The sequence below is a fragment of the Symphalangus syndactylus genome, chromosome 13 (assembly GCF_028878055.3).
Source record: "Symphalangus syndactylus isolate Jambi chromosome 13, NHGRI_mSymSyn1-v2.1_pri, whole genome shotgun sequence".
NCBI classification, from domain to species: Eukaryota; Metazoa; Chordata; class Mammalia; order Primates; family Hylobatidae; genus Symphalangus; species Symphalangus syndactylus.
Window position 1 is genome coordinate 39,577,828 of NC_072435.2, and position 22,716 is coordinate 39,600,543.

Sequence of the window (22,716 nt, forward strand, 5' to 3'; positions counted from 1 at the left end):
CCCAATTGGGGTATCTCTGGCACATCCTGGGGGTTGGGGGAGACCAGGAGGACTCATCCAGTACTCTCACCTTCTACAAGGTACCACTCACAATGCATTTAGGCAGTAACCCTTTTCTGGCCCAACTCTCCCCACTTCTTGCTTGCTTTAGAAGTCAGGACTGGTTGAGGTCTGAAAGCACCCAGAATATCTGTTTCACTCAGCCAGATGTGCCAGGCATTAATTCCCACTCTAGAAGCAGTCCTCACCAATGTCAGAAAGAAGCCAGTGTATAAATACCCCAGATACCTTGCCCCTTGGCTGGGACAGCTCTGAGGTGTGTATTCTTTTTTTATTTATATTTTTATTTATTTATTTGAGATGGAGTCTCGCTCTTTTGCCAGGCTGGAGCGCAGTGGTGTGATCTTGGCTCACTGCAACCTCTGCCTCCCGGGTTCAAGTGATTCTCCTGCCTCAGCCTCCTGAGTAACTGGGACTACAGGTGCCTGCCACCACATCCAGCTAATTTTTTTATTTTTAGTACAGATGGTGTTTCACCATGTTGGCCAGGATGGTCTCTGACTCCTGATCTCAGGTGATCCACCCGCCTTGGCCCCCCAAAGTGCTAGGATTACAGGCATGAGCCACCGTGCCCAGCTGAGTTGTGTGTTCTTTGCTGTCTCCCAGAGGTGCCCAGGGGGATCCAGTCCTAGTTGTAAGTGATAACTCGCTTGATAGCACACCCTTTAACAGATCCCTTCCTTTCTCTGCTCACTTCCTCATTCTCCTGATGGTGCTTCCTGGGATCATTCCCAAATAAACTCTTTCTCTGCTGCGTCACCTTCTGTGGAACCCCAACCCTTTCAACAGCTAAGATCTCAGAGGCTATTTCACCTGCTGCCTCTCCTGCAGTGCTCTCTGAAGGAGACAGTCCTCCCAGCTGCCAGGAGAAAGAAGCACACCCCTGCCTAATCCTCTCAACAGCTTGTCCCTGAAGGAGAAAACTGGAAAGACGCATCATGCTCCGTGGACCTACCTGTCCCCTCTTCAAAGCAGGTGGTATGAAATTTTCCCATATAAAATTCTAACCCTATGATTGCAAAAATAAGGATTGCAAAAAATAGGAGGAGGCCGATCTGCAGCAAAGGGATCATCGCCTTCATGATCGACTTCAGGACGACTTGTAAACCTGGGGGGACACAGAGAGAGGCCCCATAAGCCCATGAGCAAGTACCCCCAAACCCCGCCACCAAGACGCCAAGGTCTCTCCCAAACAAAGCAGGTGTGTTCCTGAGGGAACCTCAAGCACCCAGGAGCCTGGGGATTGGGCAGTGGTGAAGGAAGCACCGCACGGAGGCTGATCCTTATCATAGGAACAACCCTTCCTAGGTTTTTTTTTTTTTTTCTTTGAGACAGGGTCTTGCTCTGCTGCTCAGGCTGGAGTGCAGTGGCACAATCATAGCTCACTGCAGCCTCACCCTCCTGGGCTCAGGCGATCCTCCTGCCTCAGTCCCTGGAATAGCTAGGACTACAGGCGTGCACCACCATGCCTGGCTAAGTTTTAAAACTTGTTTGTAGAGATAGGGTCTTGCTATGTTGCCCAGGCTGGCCTGAAACCCCTGGCCTCCAAGCACTCAAACTCCTCAGCCTCCTAAAGTGCTAGGATTATAGGTGTGAGCCACCATACCTGGCCCCTATTATTAAGTTTTTGTTTTTTATTTTTATTTATTTATTTTTTGAGACAGAGTCTCGTTCTGTCACCCAGGCTGGAGTGCGGTGGTGCCATTTCAGCTCACTGCAAGCTCCGCCTCCCAGGTTCACACCATTCTCCTGCCTCTCCCGCCACCACGCCCAGCTAATTTTTCGTATTTTTAGTGGAGACAGGGTTTCACCGTGTTAGCCAGGATGGTCTCGATCTCCTGACCTCGTGATCTGCCCACCTCGGTCTTCCAAAGTGCTGGGATTACAGGCGTGAGCCACCACGCCTGGCCTTATTATTTTTTAAAAAGCACTTTTAACTTTAAAGTATTTATTTATTTATTTAAATTAGCCAGGCATGATGGTGCATGCCTGTAGTCCTAGCTACTCTGGGGACTGAGGCAGGAGGATCACTTGAGCCCAGGAGGTTAAGGCTGCAGTGAGCTATGATTGTGCCACTGCACTCCAGCCTGAGCAGCAGGGCAAGACGCTGTCTCAAATATATATATATATTTTATAGAGACAGGGTCTCACTATGTTATCCAGGCTGGTCTCAAACTCCTGACCTCAAGCAATCTTCCCACCTCTGCCTCCCAAAGTTCTGGGATTATAGGCGTGAGCCACCGAGCCCAGCCAACTTTAAAGTATTTAATAAAGGTATTTGACATGCTGTTCCATTTGATGATCTTTTGGGCAAGAAAGGGGTGGGAGTCCATTGCTTTTGGAGCCATATTCGTGGGTGTTGGGCAACTTGCACCCAGAAGAGGGAGCCATTTTCTTAATTTTTTTTTCTGCCAAGAGGCGGCGTCTTTTCCTCATTCATAAAAGGCCGCCATATAGTCTGGTTGCTGCTCTGGGTAGGAAAGCGGTTGGCGGTCCCAATTTCAACCCCAAGGAACCAGACTCAACATTATTTCACTGGCTTCTAGCGACAAACCCCTGAGGTGGCCATATATATAAAGTCACTCCCATTTTACAGAAGTGGGAAGCAAGGCTAACAGAGATGCTGTGATTCACCCAGAGAATGCATGAGAAATGGCAGAACTAGGCAGGGCGCGGTGGCTCACGCCTGTAATCCCAGCACTTTGGGAAGCTGAAGCCAGTGGATTACGTGAGGTCAGGAGTTCAAGACCAGCCTGGCCAACAAGATGAAACCCCATCTCTACTAAAAATACAAAAAATTATCTGGGCATGGTGGCCAACGCCTGTAATCCCAGCTACTTGGGAGGCTGGGGAAGGAGAATTGCTTGAACTTGGGAGGCAGAGGTTGCAGTGAGCCAAGATCACGCCACTGTACTCCAATCTGGGTGACACAGTGAGACTCTGTCTCAAAAAAAAAAAAAAAAAGGCAGAACTAGGATTTGAACCCAGGTCCATCTGACACGAAGCCCCATGTTCACCCATGTGCTGATGTTGCTTTCTCTGTTCTGAGCACCCCAATTCAGAGAGATGGTGGTGAATAAGAAGGCAGGGGGCCGGGCGCGGTGGCTCATGCCTGTAATCCCAGCACTTTGGGAGGCCGAGGCGGGCGGATCACAAGGTCAGGAGATTGAGACCGTCCTAGCTAATATGGTGAAACCCCGTCTCTACTAAAAATACAAAAAAATTAGCTGAGCTATAGTCCCAGCTACTTGGGAGGCTGAGGCAGGAGAATGGCGTGAACCCGGGAGGCGGAGCTTGCAGTGAGCCGAGATCGCGCCACTGCACTCCAGCCTGGGTGACAGTGCGAGACTCCAGCTCAAAAAAAAAAAGAAGGCAAGGAACAGTTCCCGAAGGGACACAGTGGAACAGAAGACACACCCAACTGGACATCTGAAGACCTGAATCTGGGGGTATTGTCATCAATCAGGGACCCCATGCAAGCTCTTATCCTACCAAGCTTAGCCTCCAGTAGCCTCTCAATGGTTCATTCATGGTGGTTGCATGACTCTGGGCTTCAAATCCTTTTGGGAGAGGAAGGGGTTAATACTGAAATTTGTATCCTACACTAAAAGTTCCACTGTTGTAAGACTCAAAGAATGTTCATAATAATAATAGCTGGCAAGGCGTGGTGGTTCACACCTGTAATCCCAGCACTTTGGGAGGCTGAGGCGGGTGGATCACGAGCCCAGGAGTTTGAGACCACTCTGAGCAGCATGGTGAAACCCTGTCTCTACAAAATACAAAAAAGTTAACTGGGCATGGTGCTGTGTGCCTGGAGTCCCAGCTATCTGGGAGGCTGAGATGGTAGAATTGCTTGAGCCTGGGGAGGTTGAAGCTGTACTGAGCTGTGATTGTGCAACTGCACTCCAGCCTGGCGACAGAGCAAGAGCCTTAGTTAGTATTTCTTTGCCCATCATTGGCTTTTTTTTTTTGAGATGAGCTTGCTCTGTCACCCAGGCTGGAGTACAGTGGCATGATCACGGCTCACTGCAGCCTCGACCTCCTGGGCACAAGCAAGCCTCCTGCCTCAGCCTCCCAAGTAGGTGGGACTACAGGCACACTTCACCATGCCTGGTTCCACTACCATTTTTTTTTGAGGCTATTAACTCAGGTCTGAACGATGACAACATCCTATGTTTGTAACCACTGTGGTATCTACTAGGAAAGTCTGTGGTCAAAATGAAGGTTCAAACCTATAGCTTGAGACTTTGCTTCTTGATTGGAGGAACTTCCCATAGCTCTTGATGGGTGGAGACCACAGTAAGAGAGGGAAACTGTCAGGATAGCTCGAGGGCCATGCCACTTCCAAGGGCTTAAAAATGTAATGTGGGTGCTAACAGATGCAGTGTGGTGCAGTGGTTAAGGTGCTAGATACTCTTGGTGTCCTGCCAAGATCCCATTTTCTTTCTGGTGTACCTGCCCTCCAGCTGCTATGGATGTTGGTTGCTAATGCCTCCCAGCTGCCCCTCTTCTTAGTAGAATTGCCCTTGGTGATCAAAAGCTATCTCACCTGGGAGCTACTGCGTCTCTACCTCCCATCCGCAGTGACTGACCACAGAAGTACAAAAGGCCAGCATCCTTGCCACGCGTTGGAGGACAACTCTGGTGTCACACACACTCCAGCTGAAATTGCATCCCTGCTCTATCCATTCCACAGCCCCACCCTGCTGACCTCGTGCTGTGTCTCCCAAGAGCCATCCCCCAATAAAGCAGGTGCGTCTGAACACCCACCTAAGTATCCACTTCAAGGGAACCTGACCTAGTCATCCACTTACTAGTGAATTCCAAACCTCAGCTTCTCCATCTGTAAATGGGGACTGGAATACTACCTCCCTCACACGATTAAATGAGAGAGTTCACACACAGTGAAGTACCTGGTAAGTCATAGGTGGTCATTAAACAGAGACTCTTGTTACTATTGCTATTATAATATATATATATATTTTTGAGACAGGGTCTCACTTTATTGCCCAGGCTGAGTGCAGTGGCACCGTCATATCTCACTGCAGCTTCAAACTCCCAAGCTCAAGCGATCCTCCCATCTCAGTCTCCCTCTGTAGCTGAGACTACTGGTACACACCACCACACCTGGCTAGTTTTTGTATATTTTTTTTAGAGACAGGATCTCGCTTTGTTGCCCAGGCTGGTCTTGAACTCCTGGCCTCAGGCAATCGTCCCGCCTTGGCCTCCCAAAGTGCTGGGATTACAGGTGTGAGCCACTGCACCTGGCTCTTTTGACTATTAGATTTGGGATGGCCCTTAATTTAATATGATGCAGGCATCTGCTGGGATCTTGCAGAGACCTTGGATAGAAGTGTCTTCTTTCTACAAAAAGACCCTGCTGGTGATCCTCTGGGAAATCTTACTCTTTAAACCTGGGTAGCAATGAGCCTGAAGAACGGAGCCAATAAAATATAAATGGTGATAATAACAGAGACTGCTTCACAGGCTTGTTGGGAGGATAAAGGACTTTAAAAAAATGGAAATACTTAGAATAATGTCTGGCACATAGTAAGTGCTTTTTAATTTTTTTTTTTTTTAGACGGAGTTTCACTCATTCATCCAGGCTGGAGTGCAGTGGCGTGATCTCAGCTCACTGTAACCTCTGCCCACCAGGTTCAAGTGATTCTCCTGCCTCAGCCTCCCGAGTAGCTGGGATTATAGATGCCCGCAACCATGCCCGGCTAATTTTTGTATTTTTAGTAGAGACGGGGTTTCGCCATTTTGGCCAGGCAGGTCTCTAACTCCTGACCTCAGGTGATCCACCCACCCGCCTTGGCCTCCCAAAGTGCTAGGATTACAGGCGTGAGCCACTGCACCCAGCCTATAAATTGTTTGTTTTTAAACTTTTTGTCGTCTATTTTTTTGAGACAAGTTTTCACTCTGTTGCCCAGGCTGGAGTGCAGCGGTGCTATCACAGCTCACTGCAGCCTTGACCTCCTGGGCTCAGATCCTCCTGCCTCAGCCTTTTAAGTAGCTAGTACTACAGGTGTGAACCATCATGCCTGCTAATTTTTTTGTTTTTTTTGAGATGGGGTTTTGCCATGTTGCCCAGGCTGGTCTTAAACTCCTGAGCTCAAGCTATCTGCCCGCTTCAGTCTCCCAAAGTGCTGGGATTCCGGGTGTGAGCCACTGTTCCCAGCCAACCTGGCTAATTTCTATTAAAAAAAAAATTGTAGATATAGGGTCTTACAATGTTGCCCAGGCTAGTCTTGAACTTGTGGCCTCAAGTGATCCTCCCAAAGTGCTGAAATTACAGGCATGAGCCACCATGCCTGGCTAAATTATTATTATTAACCAAGGCAAGAAGATAGAAAAAGGACAGCCCTGTTTTATTTTTGCTTTTTACATTTTTTTTGGCTCAACCTATACTTAATCTTGACCCTGCATATGGCAGCCACCCTTAAATGGGGACTAGATGTATCTGTGGAGAATGAGAAAGCAGCAAGGAATGAGTATGAATTTTAGAGCTTGTTACTGTCCACTCTAAGAATTCAGGTGAGTAATTTAACCTCCTTGAGCCTCGACCTTCTCATCTGTAAAATGGGTGTTCGCTGGGTGGCTGTGAGGATGAAGTAAGGTAATTCATGTAAAGTCCTTCTGTAGTGCCCTGTAAGCAGCAGGCACGCAGTAAATGGGATTGGTCATTGCCACCAGTGGTACAGCCCAGGCTTGGAGTCACACTTGCTCACTCCTAGTTCTGCCACTTCTCAGCCACAAAACCCTGCTCCAATGTTTCAGCCACTCTGAGCCTCAGTTTCCCCCTCCATAAAATAGAGACATCAGTCCTATCGACTTCATAGGGCTGTGAGTACTGAATGAGATCACATGTGGTGCTTAGCATGGCTCCCAATAGTAGGTGCTCAATAAATGGGTGTGGCTCCTAGTTTGCTTTCAGGAGCTCATGGGGAGCTACAGTCATATTCCTAGGGGGTCCCCTACAGGGAGTCCCAAAGAAGAGACTGCCCTCACACAGGCTGGTGGCGGTATGTCGCCTCCTGAGATGCTCTGCATAGGGGAAACTGAGGGCTCCTGGGGGTCCCTGAGCAAACCCCTTGTCATGGTCGGAAACTCACGCACTTGGGATTCCAGACACCAGCTTGAGCGGTCGCAGCACTCGAACTGCCCTCAGCGTCCGTAGGTCAAACTCCGTCCCAACTGTCGCCAAGATGCTGAAAGAAAGCCAGAATGGAGAACAGAGGGTGGGTTTTGGGGGGTCAGGCAGCAGGGCGGGGGAGCTTGGGATTCCAAGCCATCCTGTATTGGCTGGGTGACCACAGGGAGGGGACTTGACACCACTGGCCTCAATTTTGTCACCTGTAAAATGGTCTTAACAGTACCTGCCTCACGGGATAAAAGGTGATTTACGAAGACCCCCAACAGATGGTCCATGTCGCACAAATGTTGCAATGAGAGAAATGGAATCTTCCCCATGGCTAATGGTTGGGGTGACATTCAGTATATTTCACAACCTACAATGACAATAGATTGTGGGATGGCCTGGGACCCTGGGGGAATGGCAGACCTTTCGGGGTTTGTGGCTCTTTGTTTTATTTTATTTTATTTTTTTGAGACAGAGTCTCACTCTGTTGCCCAGGCTGGCGTGCTATCTCCAATGGCACGATCTCAGCTCACTGCAACCTCTGCCTCCCGGATTCAAGGGATTCTCCTGCCTCAGCCTCCTGAGTAGCTGGGATTACTAGGCACCCGCCATCATGCCCGGATACTTTTTTTTGTATTTTTGTAGAGACAGGGTTTCACTGTGGTGGCCAGGCTGGTCTTGAACTCCTGACCTCAGGTGATCCACCCGCCTTGGCCTCCCAAAGTGCTGGGATTACAGGCGTGAGCCATGGTGCCTGGCCTGGTTTGTGGCTCTTTAACAAATGGCAGGAAAGTAGTTCAGTGTTGAGAGCCCAGCCTGCATGGGTTCAAATCCCAGATCTGCCACTTTCCAGTTGGGTGACCTTGGGCAAGGGACTTCCCTGCTCTGTGCCTCAGTTTCCCCCTTTTGTATAACTTGGATAACAATAGTATAAATACCTCCAAGGGTTGTGAGGATTCAGTAAGTTGACAAAAAGTGGTCAGCACAATGCCAGGCACACAGGCGGTATGCTAAGCTATTCAGAAATAAATAAGAAAACAAAAAAATGGGTGTGATCCCACCTGTGTGGATCAGCCGGCATCAGCTGGCTAGAAGGCAGCTACAGACTCCAAGCCTCTGGTCAAAAAGAGTCCCTTTTGTAAATGCAAGTTGCTAAGGATGATAGCAGTAGGTGGCATGAGGCTTCCACAGAAACCCTCCAAGCAAGACCCTGTCATGAGACCTCATTTGTAAAAGTATTGCTGTTGAAACACAGGGTCCCTCCTGGCCCTGTGTCCTGAACATTTCCATTTCAGAGCTAAGTGCATGGTCAAGGCACAATACAATAAAAGAGACTGTCATCAGAACTTCATATAATGGACAAGAAATGCCGAATACCAGAGGGTCTGTGGTTAACAGAAGGTTGGCTACAGCAAATAACTTCGGGATTTTTCAGTTTATTTTTATTTTTATAGAAGAGCAAAGAAAGTGATTTCTTGAGATGGATTCTACTCCTGGTGAAAATTCTGTGAACACCGTTAAAATGACAACATGAGATTTAGAATATGACATAAACTTAGTTGACAAAGCAGTGGCAGGGTTTGAGAGAACTGACTCCAATTCTGAAAGAAGTTCTACTGTGGGTAAAATGCTGTCAACAAGCATCTCATGCTAGAGAAATCTTTCGTGAAAGGAAGAGTTGATGGATGCAGAAAACTTTCTTATTTTAAGAAAATGTCACAGGCACTCCAATCTTCAGCAACCACCCCCACGATCAGTCAGCACCCATCAACATTGAGCCAGTGACCCTTCACCAGCAAGATGAGGACTCACTGAAGGCCCAGATGATTAACTTTTTTAGTAATAAAACTTATTTATTTATTTATTTATTTATTTATTTATTTATTTTTTGAGACAGAGTCTCAGTCTGTCACCCAGGCTGGAGTGCAGTGCTGCAATCTTGGCTCACGGCAACCTCCCTCCACCTCCCAGGTTCAAGCAATTCTCGTGCCTCAGCCTCCCGAGTAGCTGGGCTTATAGGTGTGCACCACCACACCCGGCTATTTTTTGTATTTTTCATAGAGACGGGGTTTCACCATGTTGGCTGGGCTGGTTTTGAATTCCTGACCTCAAGTGGTCCACCCACCTTGGCCTCACAAACTGTTGGGATTACAGGCATGTGCCACTGTGCCCAGCCTTTTTTAAATTTTATTTTTTATTTTTGTTGAGAGATATGGTCTCACTCTGTCCCCCAGGCTAGAGTGCAGTGGCGTGATCATAGCTCACTGCAGTCTCAATCTCTCGGGCTCAAGTGAACCTCCCACCTCAGCCTCTCATGTAGCTGGGACCACAGGCATGCGTCCCCATACCCAGCTATTTTTAAAAAGAATTTTTGTGTAGAAACGGGATCTCACTTTGTTGCCTGGTTTCAAATCCCTGGGCTCAAGCAATCCTCCTGCCTTGGCCTCCCAAAGTGTTGGGATTACAAGCGTGAGCCACTGTGCCCAGCCTTGATGCATTTTAAAATTAAGGTATGTACATTTTTTTTTTAGACATAATGTTATCATGCACTTAATAGACTATAGTGTAAGCATAACTTTTATGTGCACTGGGAAACCAAAAAGGCACATGACTCACTTTATTGCAATATTCACTTTATTATGGTGACCTGGAACCAAACCAGCAGTGTCTCTGAGGTATACCTGTATGACAGATGTTAGGGTGATGAGTGCTTAGGAGAAAGTTACCATAGAGCAAGGGGAAAGGATGCGTCAGTGACATGGGGCTGGGGGGATGAGGGGAGTGGTGACATTTCTATCAGTAAAGGCACCTGCTCTTTACCACCTGGAAGGCAAACAGTTCAGTGTTAAAAGTGTTACAAGGCCGGGCACGGTAGCTCACGCCTGTAATCCCAACACTTTGGGAGGCCGAGGCTGGCAGATTACAAGGTAAGGAGTTTGAGACCAGCCTGGCCAATATGGTGAAACCCTGTCTCTACTAAAAATACAAAAATTAGCTGGGCATGGTGGTGGGCGTCTGTAGTCCCAGCCACTTGGGAGGCTAAGGCAGGAGAATCGCTTGAACTTGGGTGACAGAGGATGCAGTGAGCCGAGATCGCGCCACTGCACTCCAGCCTGGGTGACAGAGCAAGACACCGTCTCAAAAAAAAAAAAAAAAAAAAAAAAAAAGTATTCAGACCAGCACTGCCCAGGAGAAATCTATTAAGAGCTATTTATGAAATTTTATAGCCAGGCGTGGTGGCTCATGCCTGTAATCCCAGCACTTTGGGAGGCCGAGGCAGGCAGATCACTTGAGGCCAGGAGTTCGAGACCAGCCTGGCCAACATGGCGAAACTCCATGCCTACTAAAAATGCAAAAAAATTAGCCGGGCATGGTGGTGGGCATCTGTAATCCCAGGTACTCAGAGGCAGAGGCGGGCGAACTGCTTGAACCCGTGAGGTGGAGGTTGCAGTGAGCCAAGATCACATCACTGCACTCCAGCCTGGGTGACAGAGCATGATTCCATCTCAAAAAAAAAAAAAAAAAAAAATTAAAATTTGCTAGTAGCCACATTAAAAAAGTAAAAAGAAACAGGTAAAATTGGTTTATTGGTTTCTTTATTTATTTACTTATTTATATATTTATTTTTTGAGACAGGGTCTCCCTGTTGTCTAGGTTTGATCTTGGCTCACTGCAACCTCCGCCTCCTGGGCTCAGGTGATCTTCCTGCCTCAGCCTCCTAAGTAGCTGGGACTACAGGTGGCAGCCCCCAGGCCCAGCTAATTTTTGCATTTTTTTTTGGAGAGACAGGGTTTTACCATATTGCCTAGGCTGGTCTCGAACTCCTGAGCTCAAGCAATCTGCCTGCTTTGGCCTCCCAAAGTGCTGGTATTTGAGGCATGAGCCACTATGCCCAGCCTGAAGCATTCTAACAAGATGCTTCTAGACCTGCTGGGAACAAAAGCTCCTGCCTGTAATCTCAGCTACTTGGGAGGCTGAGGCAGGAGGATCGCTTGAGGCCAGGAGTTCCAGACCAGCCTGAGCAACATGGCAAGACCTTGTCGCTATTAAAAAAAATAATAACAATTAAAAAAATTGGCAGGGCGTCGTGGTGTGTGCCTGTAATCCCAGCTACTCGGGAGGCTGTTGGTGGGAGGATCACTTGAGTTTGGGAGTTTGAGGCTGCAGTGAGCTGTGATCGTGCCACTGCATTCTAGGCTGGGAGACAGCGCGAGACGCTGTATCTTAAGAAATAAAAGACATTTTGCACATGGTTTTCCTTGGAATCTGGTCAATATTCTACACTTTAATGTGTTTCAATTGAAGTACTCAAAGGCCACATGTGGCCGGCAGTGACTGTATCAAACAGCACAAATGCAGAGAAATAGACATTTGAATAAAGACTGGGAGAAAGCAAAGGAGGCAAGAGAGTGAGCCATATGAATATGTCAGGGAAAACTCTAGGCAAAGTGAACAGCCGGTGCAAAGGTCCAGCTGGTGCAAAGGTCCTCCTCCTGCTCTTCCCCTCACTCACTCTGTTCCAGCCACACCAATTCATCTGTGTTCTTCAAATGCACCAGGCTGGACCATGCGTTTAATAGCTAGACCATGCCTGGTGTATTTGAGAAACAGTGATGAGTTGGTGTGGCTGCAGCAGAGCGAGCGAAGGGGAGGGTGCGAGGGGACGAAGGCAGGGAGGTGATGGATGGTGCAGGGCTTTGTGGGTGGTAGAGAGGACTTTGGCTTTTTCTCTGAGTAAGGTGTGAGCCATGGAGGGTTCTGAGGCTAGTTGGGATGTAATCTGACTTGTATTAAAATACGATCCCTCTGGGGGGCAAGGCCGGAAGCTGGGAGATTGAGGAGGAGGCAACTGCATTGATGCAGGTGAACACTGATGAGCCTGGACCAGGGAGGTTGCGCTGGATGCAGTGATAACTCTAAGACGAACTACACCCTGCTTTAGAGAGAGACCACACCAATGAGTGAGTGAGAGATTCAACTACAAGTCCCTCTGGCCCCAGGGATAGAGGAGGCAGGGATGAAGAGGAAATGATTACAGCCTGGAGACAGCATTATCACAGAGCTCATGTCTGGGGAGGCAGCATAGCACAGTCAGAACATCTCAGACGGGTTAAATCCTGGCCCTGCATTTTCTCATTGTGTGACCTTTCCCATTGCCTTAACTTGTTCAAGCCTCGGAAATGCAGATAATCTCACCTCCCTGTGCAATCCCAGCTGGCTCCCAAGATGCATTACCTCACAGCCTCCTCCCTGGAAGGATAAGAAGGAATTAGGAGGAGAACAGGCAGATAAGGGAGGCTTCTCTGGCTAAGAAAGCCCTCAGGGTATGTGGTAGGGGAGAGGCTGGGTGAGCTGGACAGTGGAGGCTGTCAACTAGAGGCTGGGTCTTGTCCTGTGGACAGTGAGAGTCATGTAAGGTTTTGGAGCAGGAAGGGATGTGATTAGGGTTGGCGTTCGGAAGACAAGCCTGACAGCTGAAAGGACAGATTGGTGGTGATGGAGCAGAAGTTAGGAGGGAGCCGCAAGAGCAGGCTGGTGTAATGAGGGCTGGAACTAGGACAAAGGCAGTGGGAGTACAAAAGAGGCCCCGGTTTATATATAGCTGCCATTGATTGCTGTGCTCCAGGGAGCCTGCCTGGGCTCATCAAATCCTCCCTGCATCCCAGCGGTTGGCAGTTTGAGGCCCATTTTACAGAGGAGGAAACTAAAGCCCAGATAAGTTAATCCCACATTGAAGTTCCTACCACTGAGTAAGAACTCGAACCCCAGACCAGCCACAGGACTCCAGAATCCCAGTTCTCTACTGTGTCATCCTTCAACTCCTGTGACTAGTTGGGTGGGATGAGGGGCAACGGTGGTGAAGAAAGAGAAGAATGGCTCTGGTTCTGAAAGGACCACGGAGTGATGTTCATTCATTTATTCAACAAGGATTTAGTGAGCACGTACTATGTGCCAGATATTCAGAGAGTGCCTAAAGATGCTACCAAGAACAAAGCAATAATGGGAAAATATATAGTATGTCAGACGGCGTGAAGTGCTACGGAGAACAATATGGCAGCCCCTAGGGCTTCCAATGGAAAGACTGAGTGTGCAGCAGGAGAGAGAAGTGTCAAGGGTGACTCCAGGATTTTGGTCTGAGCTACCTGAAGGATGAAGTTGCTGTCAGTGGAGATGGGGAAGATGGAGGAAGAAGGTTTGGAGGAAGATCAGGAACTGGGTTGTAGACATGTTGAGTCTGAGATGCCAGTTTTCTGTCACTCCTTAGTTAAAATCTTCCAATGGCTTCCATCAGGCTTGGAGTAAAATTTAAACTCTACCATGACCACATGACCTTGCGTGATGTGACTCCTGCTGACCACCTTGTCCCACAACGCCCTGGCCACTCCGACTTCCTTTCTGTTCTGCCAGCAGGAAAAGCTCATTTTCTGCTTTATTGAGAATTACTATATTGGCTATCTCCTCTGCCATCCCCATGCCTTCAATTCTCATCTTTTGCCTAGCTGGCCTCTTCGAATTCTTCAGGTTGAAACTCAGATTCTGTCTTCTCAGAGAGAACATCCCTCAACTTCCTAGCTAAAGAGATCCTGCCTCCTCACTCCCTGGCATTATATTGTTTGTTTGTTTATTTATTTATTTTTAAGACAGGATCTCACTCTGTCACCCAGGCTGGCATGCAGTGGCAGAGTCACAGCTCACTGTGGCCTTGACCTCTCAGGCTCAAGCAATCCTTCCACCTTGTCCTCCCAAGTGGCTGGAACTACAGGCATGCATCACCCTATCCAGCTAATTTTTTATATATTTTTTTGTAGAGACAGGGTCCCACTACGTTGCCCAAGCTGGTCTCAAACTCCTGGATTCAAGTGATCCTCTCATCTTGGCCTCCCAGTGTTTGGATTATAGGTGTGAGCCTCTATGCCTGGCCGTACTGTTTATTAAATCGTATTCATTATTCATGCCCTCTTCTAGAATGTCAGCTCCATGAGGACAGGGGCTTTTTTTTTTAATAGCATCTTTCATGGCCTAGTGGGTACTCAATAAATATTGGGCTGGGTGAGTAAGTGAGGTGTGGCAGAGGACAGGATTATGGTAGACCAGATAACCCAGGGTAGCTGAGTGAAGTGGAAAAAGCCAAGGGTCCCCAGTGGAGCATTTCAGGAGAGCAACATTTTAAGAGACAAGTAGAGGAAAGAGATTCGTGAGAAAGGGGGAGAAGACACAGACATGGGAGAAGACTCGGTAGAGAACGGCATACCTGACAATCAAGTTCAAAAGCATTTTGAGGCTGGGCGCAGTGGCTCATGCCTGTAATCCCAGCACTTTGAAAGGCCGAGGCAGGTGGATCACCTGAGGTTAGGAGCTCGAGATCAACCTGGCCAACATGGCAAAACTCCGTCTCTACCAAAAATACAAACAATCAGCCAGCTGTGGTGGTGGGAGCCTGTAATCCCAGCTACTTGGGAGGCTGAGGCAGGAGAATCGCTTGAACCTGGGAGGCAGAGGTTGCAGTAAGCCGAGATCGCACCATTGCACTCCAGCCTGGGTGACGAGAGCGAAACTCCATCTCAAAAAAAAAAAAAAAAAAAAAACCCAAAAAACAATAGCAGCAACAAAAACACACAAAAATAGAAAAGTATTTTGAGAAAGGAGAGGTCACTGGTCTCCAGGGCCGCACAGAGATGAGTAAGAGTAAAGGATGAAGAATGCATTTCATGTGGCATCAGGGTCATATCAGTTTTGCCGGGGTTGATGGTTGAGGGAGAACAAGAGGAGAAGAATTAGAAATGTGAGCCTGGGTAGGAGAGGAGATTTTCAGGGTGGGAGAGAACTGAATATGGGTCAAGGGAGAGAAGTTGATGATATATCTCTTGGCCTTTAGAGAGCTGCACTGCCCAATAAAGTAACCACTAGCCACACATAGCTATTTAAATATAGATTTAAATTCATTTAAATTAAATGAAAAATTCACTTGTACCAGTCACGTTTTAAGTGCTCCCAGGCCACATGTGGACGGTGCATACATACATACTTCATCACTGCAGAAAGTTCCACTGGACTCTGATGTTCTAGCATGTCCATCCCCGTAGGGCAGGTATTTTCTTTTCTTTTCTTTTTCTCTTTTTTTTTTTCTTTTTTTTGAGACAGGGTCTCACTCTGTTGCCCAGGCTGGAGTGCAGTGGCACGATCTTGGCTCACTGCAGCCTCCGCCTCCCAGGTTCAAGTGATTCTCCTGCCTCAGCCTCCCAAGTAGCTGGGATTACAGGCACTCACCACCATGCCTCGTTAATTTTTACATTTTTAGTAGAGACGGGGTTTCACCATGTTGGTCAGGCTGATCTCGAACTCCTGACCTTGTGATTCATCCACCTCGGCCTCCCAAAGTGCTGGGATTACAGGTGTGAGCTACTGCGACTGGCCTTTTGTCTTTTTAGAGGCAGGGTCCTACTATGTCGCCCAGGCTGGACTCAAACTCCCAATCTCATGAGATCCTACTGCTGCGGCCTCCTGAGTAGCTGGAACTATAGGCATAAGCCACTGTGCCTGGCTTTGCAAAATTTATTTTTATTTTTTGTTTTATTTTTTAGAAATTTTCATCTGTTTTGTTCATAGCATCTCCAGCACCTAAAGCTGTGCCTGGCATACAGTAGGCACTCAATAAATGTTTACTGAATGAATAATGAAGCAAAAATGTAGAAAAGTGTGGTTGATAACTAACAGAGTATATTCTAGAAGAGGTGGAAGGCTCAGTATTTAAAGAAGAGAGTCCAGGTGTGGTGGCTCAGGCCTGTAATCCCAGCACTTTGGGAGGCTGAGGCAGGAGGATTGTTTGAGCTCAGGAGTTCAAGACCAGCCTGGGCAACATAAGGAGACCCTATCTCTACAAAAAATATAAAAATTAGCCGGCCATGGTGGTACACTCCTCCAGCTGCTCATGAGGCTAAGGTGAGAGGATCACCTGAGCCTGGCAGGTTGAGGCAGCAGTGAGCTGTGATTGTGCCACTGCACTTCTGCCTGGGCAACAGAGTGAGACCTTGTCTCTTAAAAAAAAAAAAAGAATAATGGAATACACAGTTGTCCATCCAAGAGCCACCACCACTGCCCCCCTTGCTGGCAGAGCCCACCTACCATCAAAGAGGCAGAAAATGCCTAATAGTCTCTTCTTCCCAAGATTCCTTGCAATGAGAGCACTTGTCACATGACCCATTCGTAGACCTAACAGGATCTGGGTGAAAAATCTGCTGAGTGCTTCTGGAAAAGGATTTTTACCCCTTGAGATGAGTCACATGGTAAGAGACAGCCCTTCCTCTCCCTCTTCTTTGGCCGGATGCTTTTGTGTCTGTCTATGTGGATGGCTGGGTAAATATCTTAGAACTGAGGCAGTCATCAGCTGGGCGCGGTGGCTCACGCCTGTAATCCCAGCCCTTTGGGAGGCGGAGGCAGGTGGATCACCTGAGGTCAGGAGTTTGAGACCAGCTTGACCAATATGGTGAAACCCCGTCTCTACTAAAAAAAAATACAAAAATTAGTCAGGTGTGGTGGTGGGCGCCTGTAGTCCCAGCTACTCGGGAGGCTGAGACAGGAGAATCACTTGAACCCAGGAGGCAGAGGTTGCAGTGAGCCGAGATCGTGCCACTGTGCTCCAGTCTGGGCGACAGAGCGGGACTCCATCTGAAGGAAAAAAAAAAAAGAACTGAGGCAGTCGTCTTGGGGCTGTGAGTGGTAAATGTTAAAGAAAGTCCTTCCAGTGACGATGTTAGAGTGGAAAGATGGAAAGGACTCTTTGGAGACGTTGAGCCATGGAACCAACCCTGCAACCAACCTCTTGGCCTCCAGACTTCTTTTGTTTTTGAGACGAATCTCGCTTTGTCGCCCAGGCTGGAGTGCAGTGGCGCAATCTCAGCTCACTGCAACTTCCACCTCCTGGGTTCAAGTGATTCTCCTGCCTCAGCCTCCAGAGTAGCTGGGACTACAGGCATACACCAACATGCCTGGCTAATTTTTTGTATTTTTAGTAGAGACGGGGTTCATCACGTTGGCCAGCCTGTTCTCGAACTCCTGACCTCAAGTGATCCACCCGTCTTGGCCTCCCAAAGTGCTGGGATTACAGGCACGAGTCACCACGCCCAGCCTCCATTTTTATTTTCTTAAATTGTAGCTAAGTTATATCAGAACCTGCTGATTGAAGGAGCCAATATTCATTAAATTTATTCTCTGCCAGGTTGTGTGCTTGTTACTTTACATTCTGAGATCTCATTTTATGCTGCTTACCAGGGACTTGTTCTATTCTCCCTTTCATTGATAGGGAAATTGAGACCCATGGGGTTGTACTACTTGTCCAGCTAACATGTGGTGCTTGCGTGCTACGTCTGGTTTTAGCCATTCCACCATGCTGCTCCTGGTTAACTCTGCCACCCTACTCACCTTCCCCACTGGGACCTCAGCCAAGCTCATGCCTTCACTAGCCTGAGCATGGGAAGGAGCTCAATTCTTCTCTGCTGGTTGGAAGTCAGGATGTCAATAAATATTTATAGAGGAGCAACTACCATGTGCCACTCAGAAGAGAGGGGAACATGTGCAAAGGCCCTGGGGCTGGAGAGACCTCATGGAGAGAAGCGAGGTCACCAGTTGAGAAGTAGAGGCAGAGGACAAGAGTTTGAGCCCAAGAGTTTGAGGCTGCAGGAAGCTATGTGACTACAGCCAGTGCAACAGAATAACATCCTGTCTCTAAAAATTAAAACAAAATTAAAAAGACGACACAGAGGAATGTCTGCAAATCAGTGAGAATAACACAGCAACCCCAATAGGAAAACAGCAACCCCCAAATGTGAATAGGCAGATTAGGGGAGTGAGAAGGAGAGGAGACAGGAGAGTGAGAAGGAGATGTTAGCATGGTTAGAAAGCAGGGGAGGAGATGGGGATGTAGTAGCCCCCTAACCTCAGGTTAGATAAAGTACCTGCCTCTTACAGACTCAGGCCAAATATTTCTAAGATGGTACCAAGGAGCAGAACCACTTCCCAAACAGTCTATATTCTTGCCACTCCTAGGTTGAGGACTGAGTGATCCTCTTCAAGTCCATTCTTAAATCACCCAGCTTTCCCCTTCTTGAGAAAACTATTTCTTCTTCTTCTTCTTCTTCTTCTTCTTCTTCTTTTTTCTGAGATGGAGTCTTGCTCTGTCACCCAGGCTGGAGTGCAATGGTGTGATCTCAGCTCAATGCAACCTCTGCCTCCCGGGTTCAAGTGATTTTCCTGCCTCAGCCTCCTGAGTAGCTGGGATTACAGGCACATGCCACCATGCCTGGCTAATTTTTGTATTTTTAGTAGAGACAGGGTTTCACCATGTTGGCCAGGCTGGTCTCGAACTCCTGACCTTAAGTGATCCACCTGCCTCGCCCTCCCAAAGTGTTGGGATTACAGGCATGAGCCACCCCCTGGCGAGAAAACTATTTCTGAAATTCATTTTCTGAATCTTCAAATGCAGAGTCAAGTTCTTTGCTCTCCTCAGGTTACAGGATATCTTTACCTTTGGTCTGTACAACACCTGTCTCTTGTTTATACCTTCATTCATTCATGCATTAATTCCCCTTTATCTCTACACCCTACTTTCATTCTTCTCCCTCCCAGAGACAACTGAGAGAATGTTTAATTTGGCCTTATAGGCGTGCATTCTCACAAAAACACGTGCGATATTTTGAGTGTGTCTATTTTTAACTGACGTAAGCAGGATGAAGTTAGACACATTCTGTTGTTTCCTGTTTTCACCCAGAACCATATTTTTATTTTTTGTTTTTTAAATTTTTTGAGACAGAGTTTTGCTCTTGTCACCCAGGCTGGAGTGCAGTAGCACGATCTCGGCTCACTGCAACCTCCGCCTCCTGGGTTCAAGCGATTCTCTTGCCTCAGCCTCCCGAGTAGTTGGGATTACAGGCGCTTGCCACCACATCCAGCTAATTTTTGTATCTTTAGTAGAGACAGGGTTTCGCCATCTTGGCCAGGCTGGTCTTGAAATCCTGACCTCAGGTGATCCACCCACCTTGGCCTCCCAAAGTGCTGGGATTACAGGCATTAGCCACTGTGCCCTGCAACAACCGTATTTTAAAACGCCCCATCCCATAGTATCTGTTGGATATGCGGTCTGGAGCTCTCACTCATTCTGGTGCTCCATGGGTGCTTCTGTCACATGCTGCCTCCTGGTCCCCAGGAGGGATACCAGGTGGCCTTCAGCTCCCCCTATATAGATGGTGCTGGAGTAAGCATTCTAGTACCTGCCCCTAACAGACCTGGTAAGAATGTCCCTGGGATGGATGCCTGGGGACATAACCGCTGATGGTGCTGGACCTCACTGGACTGAGTACTACTGATATGTCTCCAGAGTGGCCTCCTTGGGCCACACCCCTTGGAGTGGTGCAAGACTTTCCTCTGTGCCCGCATCACTGGAAACCCTTGGCTTATTCACCTATTTTTTCCCCAAATATTAAAGGCGTACAGAGATACTGCTTTCATTTCCATCTTTCTGGTTACAAATGACTTTGAGTACCATGTCATAGGCTGATTAGCTTTTCAGACTTCACTTCCCTGATCTGCCTGTTCACATTTTCGGCCTGTTTTCCTATTGGGGTTGCTGTGTTATTCTGGTTGAGTTGCAGAAATTCCCTCAGGTAGTCTTTGCATTTTTATTTTTACTTTATTTATTTATTTATTTATTTATTTATTTATTTATTTTGAGATAGAGTCTCGCTCTGTCGCCCAGGCCGGAGTGCAGTGGCGCAATCTCAGCTCACTGCAACCTCTGCCTCCTGGGTTCAAGCAATTCTCCTGCCTCAGCCTCTCGAGCAGCTGGGACTACAGGCATGTGCCACCATGCCTGGCTAATTTTTTTGTATTTTTAGTAGAGACGCGGTTTTACCATGTTAGCCAGGGTGGTCTCGATCTCCTGACCTCATGATCTGCCCACCTCGGCTTCCCAAAGTGCTGGGATTACAGGCGGGAGCCACTACGCCCCACCTAAATTTTTATTTTTTATGTTTAGAGACACTTCTCACTCTGTCACCCAGACTGGAGTGCAGCAGTGTGATCATAGCTCACTGCAGCCTCAAATTCCTGGGCTCAAGCAATCCTCCTGTCTCAGCCTCCTGAGTAGCTGGGACTACAAGCATGCAACACTTTGCCTGGCTAATTCTTAAAATGTTGGTAGAGATGAGGTCTCTCTGTTTCCCAGGCTGGTCTCAAACCCCTGGCCTCCAGTGATCCTCCCACCTTGGCCTTCCAAAGCACTGGGATTACAGGTGTGAGCCACTGCACCCAGACCCTCATGTAGCCTTGATCAACACTGTCCGACAGAACTTTCTGGATGATAAATCTGTTCTCAATCTGTGCTGCCAAATATGGTAGCCACTAGTCACCTGTGGGTTTTGAGCACTTAAAATGTGGCTAGTGTGAATGAAGAACTTAGTTTTAAATTTCATTTAATTCTAAATCATTTAAATTTAGAATGACCACACAGTGCTAGGGACCTCTATAACAAACAGCAGTTAGAAATTAACCCCTGATCAGTTTTTTTTATGATTCTATCTACTATTTACCATGTGCTAGTTCCTATTCTAAATGATTTATAAATATTAACTCATTCAAAACTCACAACAATTCCATAGGTAGATACTATATTCTCCATTTTATTGATGAGGAAACTGAGGCCCAGAGAAGTTGATAACTCACCCAAGGATTCACAGGAAATGGGACAACCAGCATCTGGATGTAAGGTTTGGTTCTCGAACCACCGCCTATCGCATCTTTTTTTTTTTTTTTTGAGATGGAGTCTTGTTTTATTGCTAGACTGGAGTGCAGTGGCGCAATCTCAGCTCACTGCAACCTCCACCTCCCTGGTTCAAGCAATTCCCCTGCCTAAGCCTCCCAAGTAGCTGGGATTACAGGCACGTGACACCATTCCTGGCTAATTTTTTGTATTTTAGTAGAGACAGGGTTTCACCATGTTGACCAAGATGGTCTCGATCTCCTGACCTTGTGATTTGCCTGCCTCAGCCTCCCAAAGTGCTGAGATTACAGGCATGAGCCACCGCACTTGGCCCCAATTGCATCTTTATTTGAACAAATATCTTAGTTTTCATGTAATCGAGTCTTTTTTTGCCTTAGAGTTTGTGCTTTAAAAGTTCAGTGGAGGAAGTCCTTCTCCCTTCCTGGGTTCACAGCTATTCTCCAGCATTTTTTTTCCTTTAATGTAAAGTTCTCCCCACTCACAGAAGGTCCTCCCAAGCTCCTTAACCTTCTACATGGAGAGCAATTCTTCATTTTATTTGTCTTTTAAAGTAAAGGATTGAACAAAAGGACATGTTTCTATTTCGGGTGGTTTCTGAAGCCCTCTTAAAGTGCAGTGTTTTCTTAAATAAAGAGGAGTAGGAACTGAGGCAAAAACCCCATAAGGTGGTGAGGTAAGTGATTCTAGAAGAGACAGGAGCTCAAGAGGGATGAGTGCTCTGGGGAATTCAAGAAGGGGAAATCGCCGGGTGCAGTGGCTCACATCTGTAGTCCTAGCACTTTGGGAGGCTGAGGCAGGAGGATCGCTTGAGTCCAGGAGTTCAAGACCAGCCTAGGCAACAAAGTGAGACCCTGTCTTTACAAAAAATGAAGAAATTAGCCATGGCCGGGTGTGGTGGCTCACACCTGTAACCCCAGCACTTTGGGAGGCTGAGGCAGGAGGACTGCTTGAGTCCAAGAGTTCAAGACCAGCCTGGGCAACATGGTGAAACCTGGTCTGTACAAGAAGTACAAAAATTAGCCAGGCATGGTGACTTGCACCTGTAGCCCCAGCTACTGGGGAGGCTGAGGTGGGAGAATCGCATGAGCCTGGGAGGTCAAGGCTGCAGTGAGCTGTGATCATGCCACTGCACTTGGTTGACAAGGTGAGACCATGTCTCAAAAAAAAAAAAAAAAAAGAAAACAAGCTGGGTACAATGTTGCATGTCTGTAGTCCCAGCTACTAAGGAGGCTAAGGCAGGAGGCCCTTGAGCTCAGGATGTTGAGGCTACAGTGAGCTGTGTTTGGGCCACTGCACTCCAGCTTGGTCAACAAGAGTGAAACTCCATTCAAAAAAAAAAGAAAAAAGAAAGAAAGAGAAGAATGGGAAACTTAGTGAAGGCCAGTGGATTCACAGTCATGAGTGTTTTGAAGGGTACTGCTGCATGACCTTGCCAATCACCAGGGCTAGAGGAGGTGGTGAAAGAGAAACCTCTCCTTGAGAGGCTGGAATGAGAAGATAATGTGACTTGGGCAGGTGGAGGCAGGATGTCTTCCAAATAGAGGCGAGAACATAGTGTCAGTGGAGATGGGAGAGCCAATGGATGAATCCAACTGATGGAGTGAAGCTCTTGAGGAAATGAACAAGTGCATTTGCATTTGAATTCCCAGACATTCAGTGGGAGATGCACTCCGCGAGCAAAATAAAAACAAACTCTCATTCACAGGTGGTGGGAGTTTTAACTGGTCCAACCACTTGGGAAAAC

The 22,716-nt window shown here is 47.5% G+C and overlaps 1 protein-coding gene across 4 annotated transcripts in view; it reads right to left on the reverse strand.

The window, feature by feature from the left end:
• The window catches only part of CACNA1A (calcium voltage-gated channel subunit alpha1 A), a 308,974-nt gene that overhangs the window by 162,953 nt on the left and 123,305 nt on the right, over nucleotides 1-22,716 (reverse strand). For all 4 annotated transcript variants that reach the window (XM_055235695.2, XM_055235696.2, XM_055235694.2 and 1 more), the window contains exons 4-5: nucleotides 7,180-7,271; nucleotides 1,016-1,168 (exon numbers count right to left, since the gene is read on the reverse strand). In XM_055235695.2, the coding sequence (XP_055091670.1) occupies nucleotides 1,016-1,168; nucleotides 7,180-7,271 (245 nt within the window). The remainder of the gene's footprint in view (nucleotides 1-1,015; nucleotides 1,169-7,179; nucleotides 7,272-22,716) is intronic.